The 17,535-nt window shown below is 44.4% G+C and overlaps 1 protein-coding gene across 1 annotated transcript in view; it reads left to right on the forward strand.

The window, feature by feature from the left end:
• Positions 1-14,502: 14,502 nt before the first annotated feature.
• The window catches only part of schip1 (schwannomin interacting protein 1), a 56,778-nt gene continuing 53,745 nt past the window's right edge, over positions 14,503-17,535 (forward strand). Inside the window, exon 1 of the mRNA XM_080845378.1 lies at positions 14,503-14,821. Coding sequence (XP_080701504.1) covers positions 14,816-14,821 — 6 coding nt within the window. The 5' untranslated portion in view covers positions 14,503-14,815. The remainder of the gene's footprint in view (positions 14,822-17,535) is intronic.

Consider the following 17,535-nt stretch of genomic DNA (forward strand, 5'->3'; position numbering starts at 1 on the left):
AAAGCGCTGCTTTCAAGTACTGCTGATGTACCACTGCCTGCCCAATTTGGGTTCATTTTAGATCCACTCCGTGAAAACCACATCAGTGATTTTAATATTTTAGCAGTTTTTACGCCCAAACTACACACTTTAACACTTAGCAAACTACTACACACTTTAACACTTAGCAAACTACTACACACTTTAGCACTTAGCAAACGTAGACATCTTCTCTGTTCCTAATGGAGATAATAAACAAACAGATGTTTAGGGAGAGAAAGAGAGAGAGATAAGGAGATACACAGACACATAGTTTCATGCACTGACACACACTCTCATTGGCACAAACACACACACACACACACACACACACACACACACACACACACACACACACACACACACACACACACACAACACACACACACATATAGTTTCATGCACTGACACACTCTCACTGGCACAAACACACATACACACACAAGCACACAGTCAATGTCATGCACACACAAGCACATCTGCAAAGACACCCACACAAACACACACCCACACACACACACAGCCAGTGGAGAAGGACAGCTGAGCATTCAAGTCCCAGTGAAACCAGAGAGGCTGTCTCTGTCTCGCCAAGCACACGTGTAACCATGGAGCGGTCCCCCCCCCTCAGTCTGCCCCCCTCTGGAGGTCACATTCATGCTGGACCACTGGGAGAAAAGACTCATCCTCCAGCAGATGTGCCCAGTCCTCCGCCACCAGTGGCTCACGCTGTCTTAGACGGCTATTTTTGGAAGCCACGGGGAGAGGCACGCCTCTTGTTTTTCTGTGTAAGGTCACTTAGCTTTCCTCTCCTGGTCCTGTTTACACACACACGCACACACACACAAACACATACAATCACCCACACACACATTCACATACAAACACACAAAAATATTCACAAACATACACTTATACAGCCAGACATTAAGCACAAACACACACAATATGAATCTATATACATATAAAACTAAGCATCACAATTAAGAGATTAAATTATCAACAAAGGACTTTGTCTTCTTGTGTTTGTTAACTGACCTGGACAAATAGGCTAATTCTCTAGCACCTGATGTCCTCACGTCGTCTTGTTGAACAGTAAGTTAGCTTAAGTAGCGTCTTGAGGTGCAGCTAGGGAATCTTATCCTTTTCTCAGTTTTTCGCACAACTGATATCTCGTGCATATTCCTTCCTTGCATTTATTCAAATTACTCATAAGGCATCCTGCCCATACAGATGAAAGAGAAATATATCAACATATTAGCATTTCATTGAGACATTTTACAATGGCAGTTCACTGACTAAACCCAATTGATGGCATTCAGTTTAATAGTTTGTGATATCTTAGCATGACTGTATTTCTGATCTGAGTGGTGTGGAGACCATACCAGGCTGGATTCCCTCGCCCGCCCACTTCCAATTAGCTGTATGTTTCCATGGCATCCAAACATTCCTGGGCATCCTCTACAAACCCACTGGGAATTATTTATCTTTCACAGTCCAGTCAGAGCAGTACAACACTCAAGCTGATTGGCTAATTTAAAAAAAAATTATAATAATTGTGAGAGGATTTCTTCTCAAAATATATCAATTTAAACCAACAGCATTGAATAAATATTGCCATTTAGATACATATTGTTCTGACATATTTCACATTCAATTAAGGTTCTGCCGTTTTCCAGCAATTCACTGATATACACATTACGCACACACATACATATATACACATGCATTACCCTTTCATCTGCTATAGATTGTCTGTCAAAGTAAAATGTACGAAGCTAAACATCCTCTAACATATCCTCCACTATGGCAACCTTTAATTTATGCAAGATTAATACTTTTGTCAATACTACATCACATTATAGCTGTTGCCTTCAGCAAATGAAACCTGCTTCCGACAACGAACCATTTATCACATTTAACTTCAGGGGGTTTGAAATGGTTCACAGAGTTGTTCTCTGTAGATGAATGAGTACATGTGCAAAAAAACATCCACAAATCAATCTGGATACTTTAAACAGACAGACAATTTTCCACAGTAAATATTTCAGGAGGTGATCTGGTTGGGAGACGAGAAGAAAGCCATGCTGGCGTTAAAGGAGAGCTGTGGCATGTGAGAGAACCTGATATTCCCTCAGCCCTGCGCTCTTTAACACCCTCTGTTCTCTAGGATCCTACCCCTAATCGAGCCAGCAAAGCTGATACACTCCAGGGCCTTAGACACTAAAGCTTCCCCTCAGCTATTATGATTGACATAACCACAGCTGCCACACTGTGTTCCATGATGTATTTCTCAAAGAGATGCGTTATGTTACTGTATATTTGATCAGTGACTTGCTCTGGTCAGTTCTGATACAGTTTGGTGTGTGATCAGTCATAGACATGTTATCGTCCTGAAACCCTTCAGCTGTTGCAATATCTGCCCTAGCTATATTACTGCATGAAGAGTCATATAAAAGAAAATTCATCCAATCCAAAACTGCTTCAACAAAATGCAGCACAGAGGTAATTGGTCAGAGGTCAAAGGTCATGTTTTTACCAGGGCCCCAAAAAACTAAATAGGCACAAAATGTGTACAGGTACTGCAAGTCCCCTTTGGATAAAAATGTCAGTTAACACTTTGGATGGTCTGTCTACAGAGACTTTACAGATGATTTGTTGAAATTCAAGGTCAGCTAATTATTCACTGAACATCACCTTAACCAAACCCAAACCCAACCCCTAACTCTAACCCCTAACAGAGTTTCAACAGATATTTTGTCTATAATCTGAGTATCTGTAGATAGTCTATAGGGAACCATTCAAATAAAGTGTGACCAAAATGTCTGCTGAATGAGAAACTGTAAATGTAACTCCAGGATGGTGATACGGAGTGAGATCTTGGTATCACTGAGGTCTGCCTATTCACCTTACGACAGAGCAGCCTTTATAAAGCACTGGGCCAAATCTCTCTGGCTTCAGGAGATAGTGCCATTAAGCTCTCGCCCACTCTACCTTTCCAGCCTCAAATAGCATGTCGTTAAGATGTTAATGAACACTATTAATTTAATAATGCCACCAAGCCCACCTCCATAAATCTCATTTTTCATACCTAATATAATGTTGACACGGGCACAGTGAAAATGTATGCAAATGCTAGGCTGGGTGACCCTGGTGTGCCAATGGGTTGAGGTGGGGTTGAACAACGCCATACTGCCTCACAAAGCTCTTCTTTAAAGCTCTCCTCCTTCAGCTCTCTCTCTTTCTCTCTCTTTTCTTCTCTCTTTCTCTGTCTTTTATTTCTATTTCTTTTCTTTATTTCTCGCACTCTTATCAATTTTGTCCTCCTCCTCCTGACCCCCGTCTCGCTCATTCTCACTTTCACTGTCTCTATCTTCCTATTTCTTCTTCATCTCTTTATCTCTTTCACTCTCTCTGTCGCTCTCTCTCTCTCTCTCACAGGCTTTCTCTCGCTCTCTGTCGCACACACACACAAAACAAACTCTCCTGCGGAAGGGACAAACGGCACAGTCTCTAATTTGTGTCAGAAATAGAAAGAGGGAGAGAGAAAGGAAGACAGAGGGAAAGAAAGAAAGAGGTTGAGACCAGGAAACCAAAGTAGGAGACAAGTAAGGAAAAGAGTGGAAAAGAGTGGAAAAGCCTGGAGAAGAGGCACAGAGAGGGCTGGAGATAGAGAGGGTCTGTAGCGGGGGACACTAGAGCAGGGACACTACAGAGACCCAGAGAACACAAGGATAACTGTAGTCCTCTGTGTGGGGGTATTCATGTTGAAATGTCATGGCATGGCTCACTTGCAGTATTAGATGACTCTGCAACTGTGAAGAACATTACGTCAGTCTGTTCAGGGGCTGTGAAAGGAAACCAGTGTGTGTGTGTGTGTGTGTGTGTATGTGTGTGTATATGTGTGTGTGTGTGTGTGTGTGTGTGTGTGTGTGTGTGTGTGTGTGTGTGTGTGTGTGTGTGTGTGTGTGTGTGTGTTTGTGCGTGTGTGCGTGTGTGCGTGTGTGTGTGTGTGTGTGCGTGTGTGTGTGTGTGTGTGTGTGTGTCTGTCTGTGTGTGTGTCTGTGTCTGTGTGTTTGTTTGCATCTCTGTGTGTGTTTGTAAGGGAAATCCCACATCCTGTCACCCCGTGAGCGATGTCGGCACTTCCTCCTTGTGTGTCCTTCCAAAGGGAAGGTTCTTTCTCTCCTCCCCACTCCTCCCCTCTCTTCTCCTCTCCTCCCCTCTCCTCCCCTCTCCTCCCCTCTCCTCTCCTCTCCTCTCCTCTCCTCTCCCATGCCTCAGTTGTTTCCCGCCACCACGTACATCCCTCGTCATTCACGCACACGTCTCAAATGGACTGTGTGGTAATCAGAATGGTTCCCCGGAGCTAAAAGAGCACGAGACGCTGGTCCAGTCATTTGTATGTGTGAGGGGGTTTGCCCTGGCGCAGTCATTTAGAGGGCACTGGTTGGTAGGCAGCTCATGTTCTCTCCTCACCATTTCCACAGGCATGGGTTAATACTGGCCCATAATCACCAGCTTCAGATGTTGGTGCAGTGAAAATGTGCAAGTTTCTTGAAAAAGGAAAGCACGATGGGTGGAGTTGCCGTTGCATTTGCCACATTGGATATATATTGTGCAGTGACAATGATGAATGTTTATCAGATTGTGTTTATGAGTGAATGTAATATAATGCGTGTGCGTGTGCGTGTGCGTGTGCGTGTGTGTGTGTGTGTGTGTGTGTGTTTGTGTGTGTGTTTGTGTGTGTGTTTGTGTGTGTTTGTGTGTGTTTGTGTGTGTGTGTGTGTGTGTGTGCGTGTGTGTGTGTGTGTGTGTGTTTGTGTGTATGTGTGTGTATTCCTGTGTGAGTTTATTTGTGTTGACACAAATGTTTTTTGCCTGTGTGTGTGTGTGTGTGTGTGTTGATGTATACACGCTAATGCAAATGCGTGCATCTTGCCGTGTGCATGTGCGCACAAGTGTATGTGTGTGTGTGTGTGTGTTGATGCATTTCCCAGCCTCTCATCCATAAACAATTAGGCAAGTGATCAATATCTTGGCGTTGTGATATATTCTAATTATTCCACATGGAAACCATTGCCCTTTCATTGCCAGCTGTAATTACTTTTGAGACCCAGTGTACAGATTGACCTTATTGTACTATTTGTCATTCAGCACGGGTCCTAATTGTCCCCCTCCACATCAAGGCAATAGGCTGAGACCTGTCCTCTCTTGGATGTGAGTGCCTTGGGATTATTGACTTCTTGTACGTCATAAACGGCACCCTTGTTTTTTGTTTTTTTTGTAACCGGTTACAACTAAAGCCATTATATACTGTACATAAAAATCATTTTTGCATCTTTGATACCATAAAACAGTCGCAAAATTGTCAATCAAATTATTATTTCGATGAAACAGAGATATGAGCTGATGTCTATGGCAGCCAGGTGAGGAGTGTGTCAGAGGTCTTTGTGTTGGAGTTGAGAGATCTTGTAATGTCTTGATGCCAGAACACCTCCTCCTACACTGAGCTGACTGAGACGATGACAGGAGAGAAGGTGGAAAACAGAGTACTGTTGACCTGTTAGGAGTTGAGTTTATGACAGTGCAGACCAAAAAGCCTGTTTGTTTGTTTGTTGCTCGTACTTGAAAGTGGTTGTCCTCCATTTGTGGACCAACCATGACACTACAATGTGTGGCTGTTATCAGTACAGAGTCTCATCCTCTGCCGAATGATTCATTAAAATAGAATGGAAATAGAATTATTTTACACTGAATAGATGTGTCAGAGAGGTCTTTGCAGTCTGATTACCTCCTCTTCCTCCTCCTTGTTCGCTTTTTCTGTGTAAGAGAAAGAAGAAAGCGTAGCTGTGAATGGGACAGTCCATTCTCCGTCTGCGTCCCTCTCTCTTTGTCTGCTCGCCCCCGGCTGCCTCTGGACACTTTCATTTCCGTATGCCTCTTGTTCTTCTACGACAGGGTGTTCCCACTCACCTAGTCTAAGATGTCTGCTCTTTGAAATCAGAGCAAGCAAGGAAGAGATAGAGAGAGAGACAGAGAGAGAGAGAGATGAGTGATGAGTGTGTGATGAATGTGATGAACAGGACAGAGAATCGCTACATTACCAGTGTATTTCATCAATTGATTTTAGGCCTTAAAATCCCCGACTTACCGAGTAAATGGCTCTTGACATTTTCAACAGCAGACCAAATAAGAGTGAATGAGACGAAATGATAGATAAGAGACTTGTTCCCATTTGAGATACTTACATTTTTATCCATTCGAGAGCTTTTCAGGTTTATATCACTTGAACTAGTTCATTGTCTGATTTAGAAGAACTCTGCCTCTTGTTAAAGAGTCTATTGCTGCACCTCATCTATGTAGCCTCAAAATGGCAAGTGTGCTTGCCAATTACAGTGTGAAAGGCGAGTTATCAGAAGTATCCTTGTCTGGTCCCAATCCAATTTGACTTTAATGCAAAACGTGATGCTCAATACGCCCACTATCAGAAGGTCTGGTGATTATTATGATTATTAAATGAGTATCCGTGGAACTTGTGGTCTGACTGCAAGTTTTTTTCCCCCACCTCTGCAAACACACTAACATTGGTCTATGCAGGTGTTGCATTCTACCCAGGCCTCATAACATGCCTGCAAAATCATCCATGGAACTGGAAACTGGAATTGTTCTGTTTGAGATTATGTCCACGGGATTGATGGTTGTCCCTCTGCCCATGTTTGTTTCTGGATGCAGTACATGGATGCTGTTGTCTGGAATGGCTGCTGGCATTACAGATGTTGAGAGTACACATATGGAGTATTTCAGCCCCTGTGCAAATGTTTGCCTCTCATATCTCTTCCTCACTGTAGCCTCTCTCTCTCTCTCTCTGAGGAAGACTAGAGGTGATGACACTGGAGTGTGAGGCGGATTACAGGGAGTCAGTGCAGCGTGAGGTATAGCGATAGCGATGGAGATGATGATGTTGGGACAGCAGAATTGCCTTTTTCTGAGCCCAGAGGTTTCCAGAGGTTGCTTTTATATAGAATGTTTACAGTAGGTGGAGGACTATCATCACTTTCCTTCTTCTGCCTCTTCCTCTTCCTGTCCAACACTGTCATCATCCTTTCAAACCCTTTCATAATCATCCCTTCCTTTCTCTCCGTCCTCCCTGCCCTCTGTGCTCTGTCGTTTTTCTGGGAGAAACATGTGTTTGCAGCGAGGGCATTTCCCATCATGGTAGAGAGAGAGAGAGAGAGAGAGAGAGAGAGAGAGAAAGAACAACATTCACCATAGTCACCTGTTTCCAGGGCAACTCCTTGGCTAAACGACATGGATATTTTACCATGTTGCTAAGCTACAGTGCCATTTCAGAATTGTGCTTTTCCTATCGGCTGGGGAACATGTGCCAGGAGGATTTTAGGCGTTGGGCTGTTTGCCTGCCTTCACGTCTCTGTTTTATTTTGATTATTTTTTCATCAGTTATCTTTGCCCATACCTGTGGACACTGTTCTACTAACTAAACATATTACACTCAACAATGCCAGAAGCATCGCCCATTCATTAAGCATACTCACTGCTCCCTAAACATATTATGCATGGTGGGCCAGTCATGTTGTTGTGTTTAGCACTAGTGGGCTACAGACAGAGCATGTTGTACTGAAGGAGGGCATTTACAGATCCCGGGGGCAACATGAGGCGCGTGTTGTGGCTGTTATTGTGTGCTGCAGCTCAGGAGGGGCAGTTCTTTTCCTGTGTAAAACCAATATGCACAATAAAGCCAAAAGCATGAATAAATCAAATCTAATAAGCATCACAATGCATTTCGTCTATCACGATGCCATCACATTACCGAATGATCATACTATAATAAATCTGTGACATTGAGTTTGTGTGAGCGTGTGGCAGACAGATCCTCTTTAAATTCAGTAGCACCCAAAAGACAGGCCTTCAAGATCCAGACTCTAATGTATTCAGTTGTTCAATCAGCGCGACAAGGGCCAAAGGTTCCCGCTAATTAGGATCAAATCAAGTAGATGGCTCTGGAGTCCTAGGGGGTGGCTCATTCTGGGATTGTTTGTTTCACTGCTGCACGCCTGGCGACAGGAAAACCTCTGTCCTGACTCAGGCCTCAGACAGGATGCTGAGGCTGACTAAACATTTCCTCTTCCTTTGTTTGCCCACAAAGAGTTTAGATTCCATTACTTAACACACAGCACACAGCAGTCTCTCTAGTGGGTCCCGACTCGGCTTTCCATTACGCTCTTAAGAGCGGATCAGTTAACCTGTTATTCAGCAGTAAAATCTCTTACTCTGAAACATGTGTTTTGTATTGTTGGGAATACTGGGAATACTTGGGAAATTGGGAATACACACACACACACACACACACACACACATACACACACACACAAGCTTTATCCATACACACACGCACAAGCTTTATCCATACACACACACACTCACACACACACATGCCTTATCCCTGCACAAGAGAGACAGACATACACGTATAAGTGTACTCACTCCCCCTGATTCAGGCCTAAAAGTGTGTCTGAGTGGCTGTTTGAGCGTGTGCGTACGCGTTGCCAATAATCCCCTAATAATTGGACGGCCACTGGAGTTGCCCACCACTCCGCAGGCAGGAAAGTGTTTTTCGGTGAAGGTCATTTCACCCACCAGTCCACTCGCAGAGCAATGGCATGTACTCACCCTCAAGAGCCTGGCAGTCCTTCCCATGAATTAACTGTTGGAGAGGTGCCCTCCTCCATTACGGAGCTTTTCAGTGAGTCATCACAGTCGCCTGTTTTTCTCTGGCATTAGCAGGCGACTGGATGGCTCTCCAACGTTGCATTGCATTGTATTTATCATAAGGGAAAATGAGACAGCATTTTTTTTCCCTTATCGACTGCAAATGATTTCACGGGTATTATGAAATCCTTTGATGGAAAGCGAAATTGTTATTTTTCTATTTTCAATGTTGAATGGATTTTATTCCATGCGTGCACTGACAATTTTTCAGGATTTCGAATTCATGTGTTCATGTGTGGAAGATCTGCCAAAAATGCAAAACCGCTTCATTTACCTGATTGGCACCTGGCCTGTGCCGTGTTGAAGGAGCACCATTACTCCTGCACATTACTCCTGGACAGTGAGCTGACTGTCTGAGAAAAAGGAAAACACTGCAGTCACAGGCCCCTCCATGTATTCTCCTATAACATTGACCTTTAGGCTACATTTGCATTTACAACAAGAGCAATCAGAGATTTCTGACCTCCAGCAAGGCGGTACACAAATCCTCCTGAAATTTTAATGGGGCTGTCCCAGGACCGATATGCACCTATTGTGAAAATTTCAGAAAGATCCGCCCAGCAGTTTCTGAGAAATCTTGTCCACAATCAGACAAACGGGCAAATAAATAAATGAACGGACCCGATCGCATAACCTCCTTGCTGGAGGTAATTACTCATTTAGCAGATGTGTTCATCCACAGTGACTTACTGTACTGTAGCTCAATAGGCTAAGGACGTTGTTAAGAACACTAAGTTCCACACCCAGGGAGCACCCACACTGATAAACAAGTCGATCGGTGCCATGCCGTGAGTCACACGCATAGCAAGGTGTTTGCTTAAGGAATGCATGTAAATATAGGAGTATAATGTAAAACAATAGTAAAGGAATAGAATCATATGAATGCAAATATGCCGGTATGGCTCTCCTGTCCTCGGTATGTGTTCTCCCTGGACCTGAGGACCTAAGGAGGAGCCACAGGAACACATCAGCCTATCTGTTCTTCTGTTCTGAATCCCCTACAGCTCAGATGTGGTCAGTTGTCTCCAAGCTTCGTTCTTGTAGCGTCCAGCATATTCCCCTGGCCCTGTTGAGTCACATGGGACTGTTCCTCCACTCCACCCACCCCCACCCCCCAACCCCTCACACATCACACGTATTACACGTACCTTTTTCACCTCTCCTCAAAGGCCTGCCACGTCTGTTCCAATTAGGTCTCCTTGTGTTCCGCAGCTCACATGCATCATCCGAGGGTTTTACAGAATATTTGTGTGACCTCCTCATGGCCCTGCTCTTCAGCTCCTTCCCTTAATCCCGCTAAGCCTTCCCCGCTCTGTGTTTTTGTGGCACGAGAGTAATTCACTGTTTAATACACAGTCAGAACGCAAATTAATTACCCCTGATGAACTTTTGCCTTCTGTGTCATGGGTTAAAGAAATACAGCGCTTCCTGTTCCAGCCTTTCCATCTCTCTCTCCCTCTTTCTCTCTCCGTCAGCTGTGTCTCGCTCACTCATTTGCCCACCAGTGTATTAAACATGAATTTAAATAACTTTTTTGGTTTTTATAGTCAACAAAAAACTCTTCATCTCTTTCACACTCTTTCCTTCCTTTATCTCATCTCTCTCCTCTCTCTCCCTCTCTCTCCTTGTCTTGCTCTCATTCTGATTCCCCTCCCTTCTTCTCCCCTCTTCTCTCTCCTCTCCACTCACTGGTCCCCGCCCATGCCTTTGTGACTGAGATGCAGCACTGGAGCCTAAAACACAGGGCTGGCTGTCATTCCCCACCCTGCAGGATTGGTCAGTGATTGGCCTAGACAGCACCCTCATCCTCAGCTCTCCCCTCTCTCTCCATCCTTCTCTCTCTCTCTCTCACTCTCTCACTCTCCATCCCTATCCCTCTTTGTCCATTTCTCTCTCTCTCCATCCCTCTCTGTCTGTCTCTCTCTCTCTCTCTCTGTCCCCCTCGACCATACCCGAATGATGTCATAGTACAAAGTCCTCGCCGCAACAACAAAAACAAGAACAACAACAAAAGCAACAACAACAAAAAACACCTCAGAAGTGGTGACAAAGAGAGGCAGATGTTTACGTCTTTTTGTCTCCTCAAACGTTTGAGATGTGCGTCTCTGTTTTGTCTTTTATTTGTTCACTAAATCAGTGCGAGCAGAGCCTCGTTGCTGAAGCGGACCCTTTACGGGGGTGCAGGGGACAGCAGGTGCGCGCTCCATCCGCGCCACGTCTGAGACGTGATCCAATTTTGTCTCTGCTGTAAATTCTCCCGACAGCCACCAAATCCGCACACACACAGACACACACACACACCATCTCTCTCCCTCATTGATACACACACACACACACACTCACACGTACAGATACTCTCTCTCTCAACACACACACACACACACACAAATCTGGGAGTGCTGACACCTTGCAGAAAGCAGTGGATGGAGGCTTGCCAAGCAGTGAATAACACTTGGATCAGTAAAAGACAGAGCCCTTTCCAATTTTACGGCTTCTGACAGTTAATTTTTTTATGTTTGTTTTTTGCAAAAAACTTCTGAGACAAAATAAGGTTTTTGTGGACGTTTTGGAATATGGCAGTATTAACATGCATGCCATCAAGTGAGCAAAGGCCATGCTTCTGCATCTCAATTATATCAATTACAATCTATCTTCTAAGTGTCACTCATGACCTTCATAGCTTGCCTGTTTCAATGGGTGTGTGTGTAGTGTGTGTGTGTGCGTGCCCTTGTTGATGTGTATGTGTGTGTATGTGATCCCATGTTCGTGTGTGTGTGTGTGCGTGTGTGTGTGTGTGTGTGTGTGTGTGTGTGTGTGTGTGTGTGTGTGTGTGTGTGTGTGTGTGTGTGTGTGTGTGTGTGTGTGTGTGTGTGTGTGCTTATCTGTATGTGTGGAATAGTTTGTGTGTGCACCAGAGAACCATCACTGGACCTTGAGGTCTCCATCCACTCAGTGCAGCCTTGCTAACACCCCTAACAGAATTAAATTAGTGAATGGGAAGAACATGAAAAGGCCTTCAGGGGTAAAAGCCTGGGGCTGGGGTAGAGGCCACCCCAGAGAGGACACCTCGGAGCCCGGACGTTTGCACTGATTAAACTCCCTGCATTTTTCTCTCATCTGCAGTCAGTTCAGTTTTGGTTTAACCATGTCCCAAAGAGAGCTTCAATTCTCCAGGCAAGCAATCATTAGATCCACCTTCCCCTTAAGCTATGACTGCAAACAAGCTTCATTTCCATCTTGTTTTTCCCCTAAAGAAACTGACTTCAGAGATTGAAACAGTTTGTCAGATGGTTGTATCTTTTTTTTTTTTCCTCTTCCGACATGACAACCTAATCAAGGAGAGAGGTCCACTTTCATTCACAGGCCTGGCTTCTTGCCTGTGTGAAAGATATCTAAGGTCTGTTGCTCACACACACACACACACACACACACACACAAACACACACACACACACACACACACACACACACAAACACACACACCCACACACCAAACACCCCCCTGCTCTCTGACATATTGTGTTCAGCTCCTATGGTTCATCTGCTCTCCTCTCGTCTTTGTCCTCGCTGCGCTGCGCCCTCTTCTCTCTCCGCTTGTCTCCCAAACAGACACACCGCTGGTCTTTCTGAGGTTTAAAGCTTCACTCTTGGCCTCGGCACTTCATGTCAGACTCACTGAGCCCTTGACGACGCAGACAGTTTCAATTTCTCTCTCGCTGTCTTCAACACAGCGCACAGACCCCCCCCCCCCCCCCCCCCCCCCCCTAACGCCCCCACCCCCTTTCCACCCCCACCCCCTTTCCACCCCCACCTCCCTCACTCACTTTTTCTAAACAACTCTGAGATGGATAAGCCCCTGGAAAGAGGTTTTCTCTTTTTGTGTCCTCCTTTATTATCTCTATCTCTCTTATCCCCCGTGTCAGTAATAGGCCAGCAGTGATGGCTGACTGATAGCTTCTTCAGTGGAGGACAGGCTTGATTGGCAAGAGTTGGAGTCCAGATGCTGGAGATGAGAGGCAGATGGTTCTTTTTTTTTCTTCTTCTTCTTCGTCGTACGCCGTCAAGCTCCAGAGAAACAGGTGAACCCTGATGATTGGCGTTTCCCCGGGCTCTGCGCTTTATCCCCCTCTTCCTCCCTCTTCCTCCCTCTCCTGTGCCCCGCCGTGACTGAGAGGAACAGATCGAAAAGAGGTGAAGAGGAGGACTTGTTTGAGGAAAGCAGTCATCTTTCTTTATTTCTCCCCCATCCCTGGCAGATGCCGTAGTAAATCAAAGGCAGACCTTTCTGTGACACTTTTGCTCTGACTGAAGGCTTCGTCTGTGAAACGCGGAACACGCTTTTGACATGAACTTGAATGTCTTCACATAATTTGCTCTGCAACAACAGAATCAGACAGATGCAAAAAAAAACACCAAAAAAAAAAAACAGTACTACAGTATTCTTCCACTGGCGTCACATTGCCATGTTAATTGTCTCACTGTGCTGCAGGATCAGAAGTGACATGTTTATTCCAAGGAGGCTCATGCTGAGCGATCATCCCTCCGCTATACCCAATTTAATGTAATACGGTGGACCTAATCTGGTCCGGATCATTTAAATGTGTCAGGGGATTCCTGGATGTGGGAGATGGGAATAAGATGATTGACAGCTTACTTTCTCCTTCACAAATGATCTTCATATGGCAAAGAAACACCCCCACCACACATATACAAAGACACACACACACACACACACACACTCATTCAGACACACACACACACACACACTCATTCAGACACACACACAGACATAGACACACACACACAGTCATTCACAGACGCATGTAGACACACAGTCTCTCTCTCTCACACACACACACACACACACACACGCACACACGCACATGCACTCACTCACACACTTGCACATGCATACAGGCCTAGCCTTGGGCAGTTTTCTAGGAGTCCATTTTGCAGTAATTACAGCCATGTCCCCAGAGATTTGAGGGTGGTGCAGGGGGCTTGTGTGATTCCACCATCTCAGTTTTAGAGAACCCTTGATTTTCACACTTCTCAAGAGACTAAAGGAAGCTTAACAGCGAGGGGCCTTTTCAAGCGAAACACCACCATTACTGGGGATTTTAATCCTGTGTGGTGAAAATATGTATTCATATGTACATTATCCGTTGTTCTCAAAAATACTCTTTATTCCATGTTTGGGAGTAAAAACAGATCCAGCACACATTTGATTAATTTGTGTGGTTTTTGTACCACACATGTAATCTTTCTCACATGGTTTTGTGTTTTAGGGTCAAAATTGTCCTCTCTGAAATACATTGATTTAGGCTTAAGGGTTTGCATGCATCTGCTTCATAATATAAGACCTGTCACAGCTGAGTGCTGTCTGTTCACGTTTATCAATGATTGATGCATAATAAATACTTCATGTAGTTCCGTTTCTTGCACTTCACGTATGCATGCCATACAGCTGGAGCATTTCCTCCGATGTACAATCTTAAGTTGTCCTCTATAAATAAGATCACTCTTCAGTAGAGTAGAATTCCTAGATAAGTATGAACCGTCTCAAGTCAATAGGGGAGTTGGTGCTGGTCTAAGTGAACCATTTCACATGAGAGAGAGAGAGAGAGAGAGAGAGAGAGAGAGAGGAAGAGAGAGAGAGAGTGTGTGTGTGTTTGTGTAAGTGCGAGGGCGCGCGCGCAGCTTGCTGTGTGTACTGGGAGAGGAGCGAACGATTCAGAACTGGACGCTGTAAAGCCGGAGAATTTTGAACTCGTCTATTTTTGAATTCAGACTCAGAAGTGCTCCAGGGCTGGGCTCCACGAGCTAAGAAATGTATAACGCGGCCGACGCTCGCGTATATTTGCCGGCTTTCTGTCATATGCGCGGCTAGCAGCCATTGCTGAGGGTTCAAATTATTCCTCAAGTGTAGTTGGTTTCTCCTCTATTTTTGTACATCACACCCCTTGATCGTCCAGTTGAAAATGTCTTGAATCGGAACCTTGACAGAGAATATGACAGTAAGTAATTCTGCTTGTATGTTTATTTTCACGTGTGATATCTCTGTATGTATTGAAATAACGTAAGATTGATCCACTATGAAGAAAGCCCTCTAACAGCATTATGTCATGATTTATTTTTGCCGGCGCGTTTCTATTTTAATGGGCAGACTGTAACTCAAAAGTTAAAAAGCAGGTTGTGTTACAATATGTGCCAACGTATCATTTTAATAGGGAAAGTTGAAAAAGCCTATTTTCCTAAGGCTGTTGTCATAAACGCTGTGGTCGCGTCGCGTAGCTATATGGGTGGGTTTTGGTCACTGCGCTCGGTTGCCGGGTGAAGATCGGGTTTCTTCCCTGAGTTTTTTGGAGCATTGGGGCATTACATCATTTCTGTACGAATGACTTTGCAATATGCGCGTACGGTTTTTGAAATACCTTCCCTGAATCAGTGGGTTTCCACTGCTCGCCGGCATCGGAGATCAGCTGGTTTGCACAGCAACTTCCATGCTTCGCACCATAGAGATGACGTAGCCAACTCATATTGAGATGTTTGATATTGCGTGTCCCACTGCCCTTTTAGATAATGTGGAGATGGCAGAAGTTGGTCTAATAATTGGTTTGATATGGATTTTTTTTAAATAAAAAAGTAATGAAATGCAAAACTCCTATCTTGTCGCTGAGCTTCAGTGCAGCTGTCAATTTGCATTAATTGTGGGCGAGCACGCCAAATGTACTGTGTCTGTTGGCATGAGGTTAATCCGAGGGGATAAACTAAAGCGGGTCCCACCGTATCCCACGCGGTCTCCCCCTCTCTCGCAGACTGAATCACTTTAAATAATTACACACCTAATACGGAATAAAGTGACCCGACACGGGGTTAGGAATTAATGTTAATGTAATAGAGGCTAGTCGGTGTCGCCTGAACATTGGCGTGTTCGTAGTATAATAGATCTGGAGAAAAGATCACGATTTCCCTACGTAGTCGTTGCCCCTTTAAGGATCTAAGCAAGTGCACATTTAAAAACGGATTCCCACGGCTCTTGTATCTCCCTTGTGTCGGGTGTCGCCTGTGCGGCTGTTGAAGGGTTAAGGCTATATTCATCCACAGACATTGCCATGGAGGCTATATCATGACAGGTTTCGCAGCGATAGGTCGTAACATTCATGCACACAAAACGTCAGTTTGATGAGCGTGTTGGTAAGCTTGTAGCCATAACAGCTAAATCGGAAGCCTATAGCATGTTCGACCAAAATAGGCTGTAGTGCACGTTTGAGTGTTGTCATAGTGACGTCTGAACATGTGTGAAAAAGTGTCCGCTTCGTTTAGGAACATCCCAATATTACTGAGCAGTCGCCATTATTAGTGCTGTGTTAATAGTGGACCGAGCGGCTTGCTCTGAATTAATAATGCAGGCGTGCGCGCTCTTTGAATCAATGTTAACGTGACTTTAGGTTGGAAACCTGGCCGAATGACAAACTTTCTTCCTCTGGTACCTTTGGGGAGGATCGCCTCGATGCCATTAGATTTTCACACTGCTACAACTAAACATTGCCATCTTGCGAGACTATTTTGTGTGCTTTTTGCGTTAATTCAGTATCCAAGTAGGCCAGATATGACTACCTGCATAGGGTGCCCTCAATCCTCTGGTCTTCTCTGGCGGTTGCACACAATCAGAAACCATCATATAAGTAACAAAGTACTTTTGTAATATCGAGTTTCTTATGTCATCTTGTCATCTTTTTTTTTTTTTTTTTAACAAACAATTCACTTTAAAGTTGAATCGTTTTGTCTGATAAGTTGAACTGCCAGCGCCCTAGAACATGGAGTACCTAACGCATGGTGCATTGTAAAGCCCTGGCTTTTTGATGATGGTCCCTAGAACATCGTGATTTGTATTGAGGGAGTGTATTGTAATCAGGGACTCTCCTCGCTAGCCTAATGTGAGGGCTTCCCGTGACTGAGTCTGATAACAAGAGGAGGCATAGGGTAGCGGGAGACTCCTGAGAGCTTGTAAACACCGCAGACATTTTCATTATCTTTGTAATCAATCGAGGCACCCTTGCTTGAAACGGCTTTGTTCGGCAAGTAGTCAAGGTTAGATGTCAAGTCTTCAAAGGTTTCTTGGTTTTCTGCCAGCGCAAATTTGCAGAGAGGTTTTTGAGTCAAACAACCAAATATCACTCTAACCCAAAAAGTGTTTACAATTATGAGGTCATCCATGAAGGAAGTCTATAATAGTGTAATAAACTATTAAGGACATTTATAATGCTTGTTGTTGAACATCAGCTCATAATTTCGATGTTACAAATGAAAAGTTGATGGGAAAATAGATGTTTTTGTTCGAAGCAGAATACATTCAACTGAACAAAATTGCTCTGTTCCACAGTAATACCTATGCATTGTCGGCACAATACACCACAAAGGCTGTCACCAAGGGGATAAGTACAGTTTCCCTGTTTTCTTAAGAAAGGCACAATGGCGTCTGTGCCTATTGTTGATTTATTCCCTCTGAGTTTGCCTTGGAAAGCATGTTTCTAGCCAGCTTGAACAACGCTCCGCAATAGAGAAGACAATTCCACATGAAGAATAAAGAAACATAAAGAAAGGAAAGAGAAAAAGGCTGAACTTTTGTTTGATTTTGTAGCCTAGAGCATTGGGCATGTAATTATAGGCAAAGGGGTAAAAGGATGGTCTGTGTTGGTCTGAGTTTTGTATGTTGGTCTGTGTTTTT

This window comes from Sprattus sprattus, assembly GCF_963457725.1.
Source record: "Sprattus sprattus genome assembly, chromosome: 9".
Classification (NCBI taxonomy): Eukaryota; Metazoa; Chordata; class Actinopteri; order Clupeiformes; family Clupeidae; genus Sprattus; species Sprattus sprattus.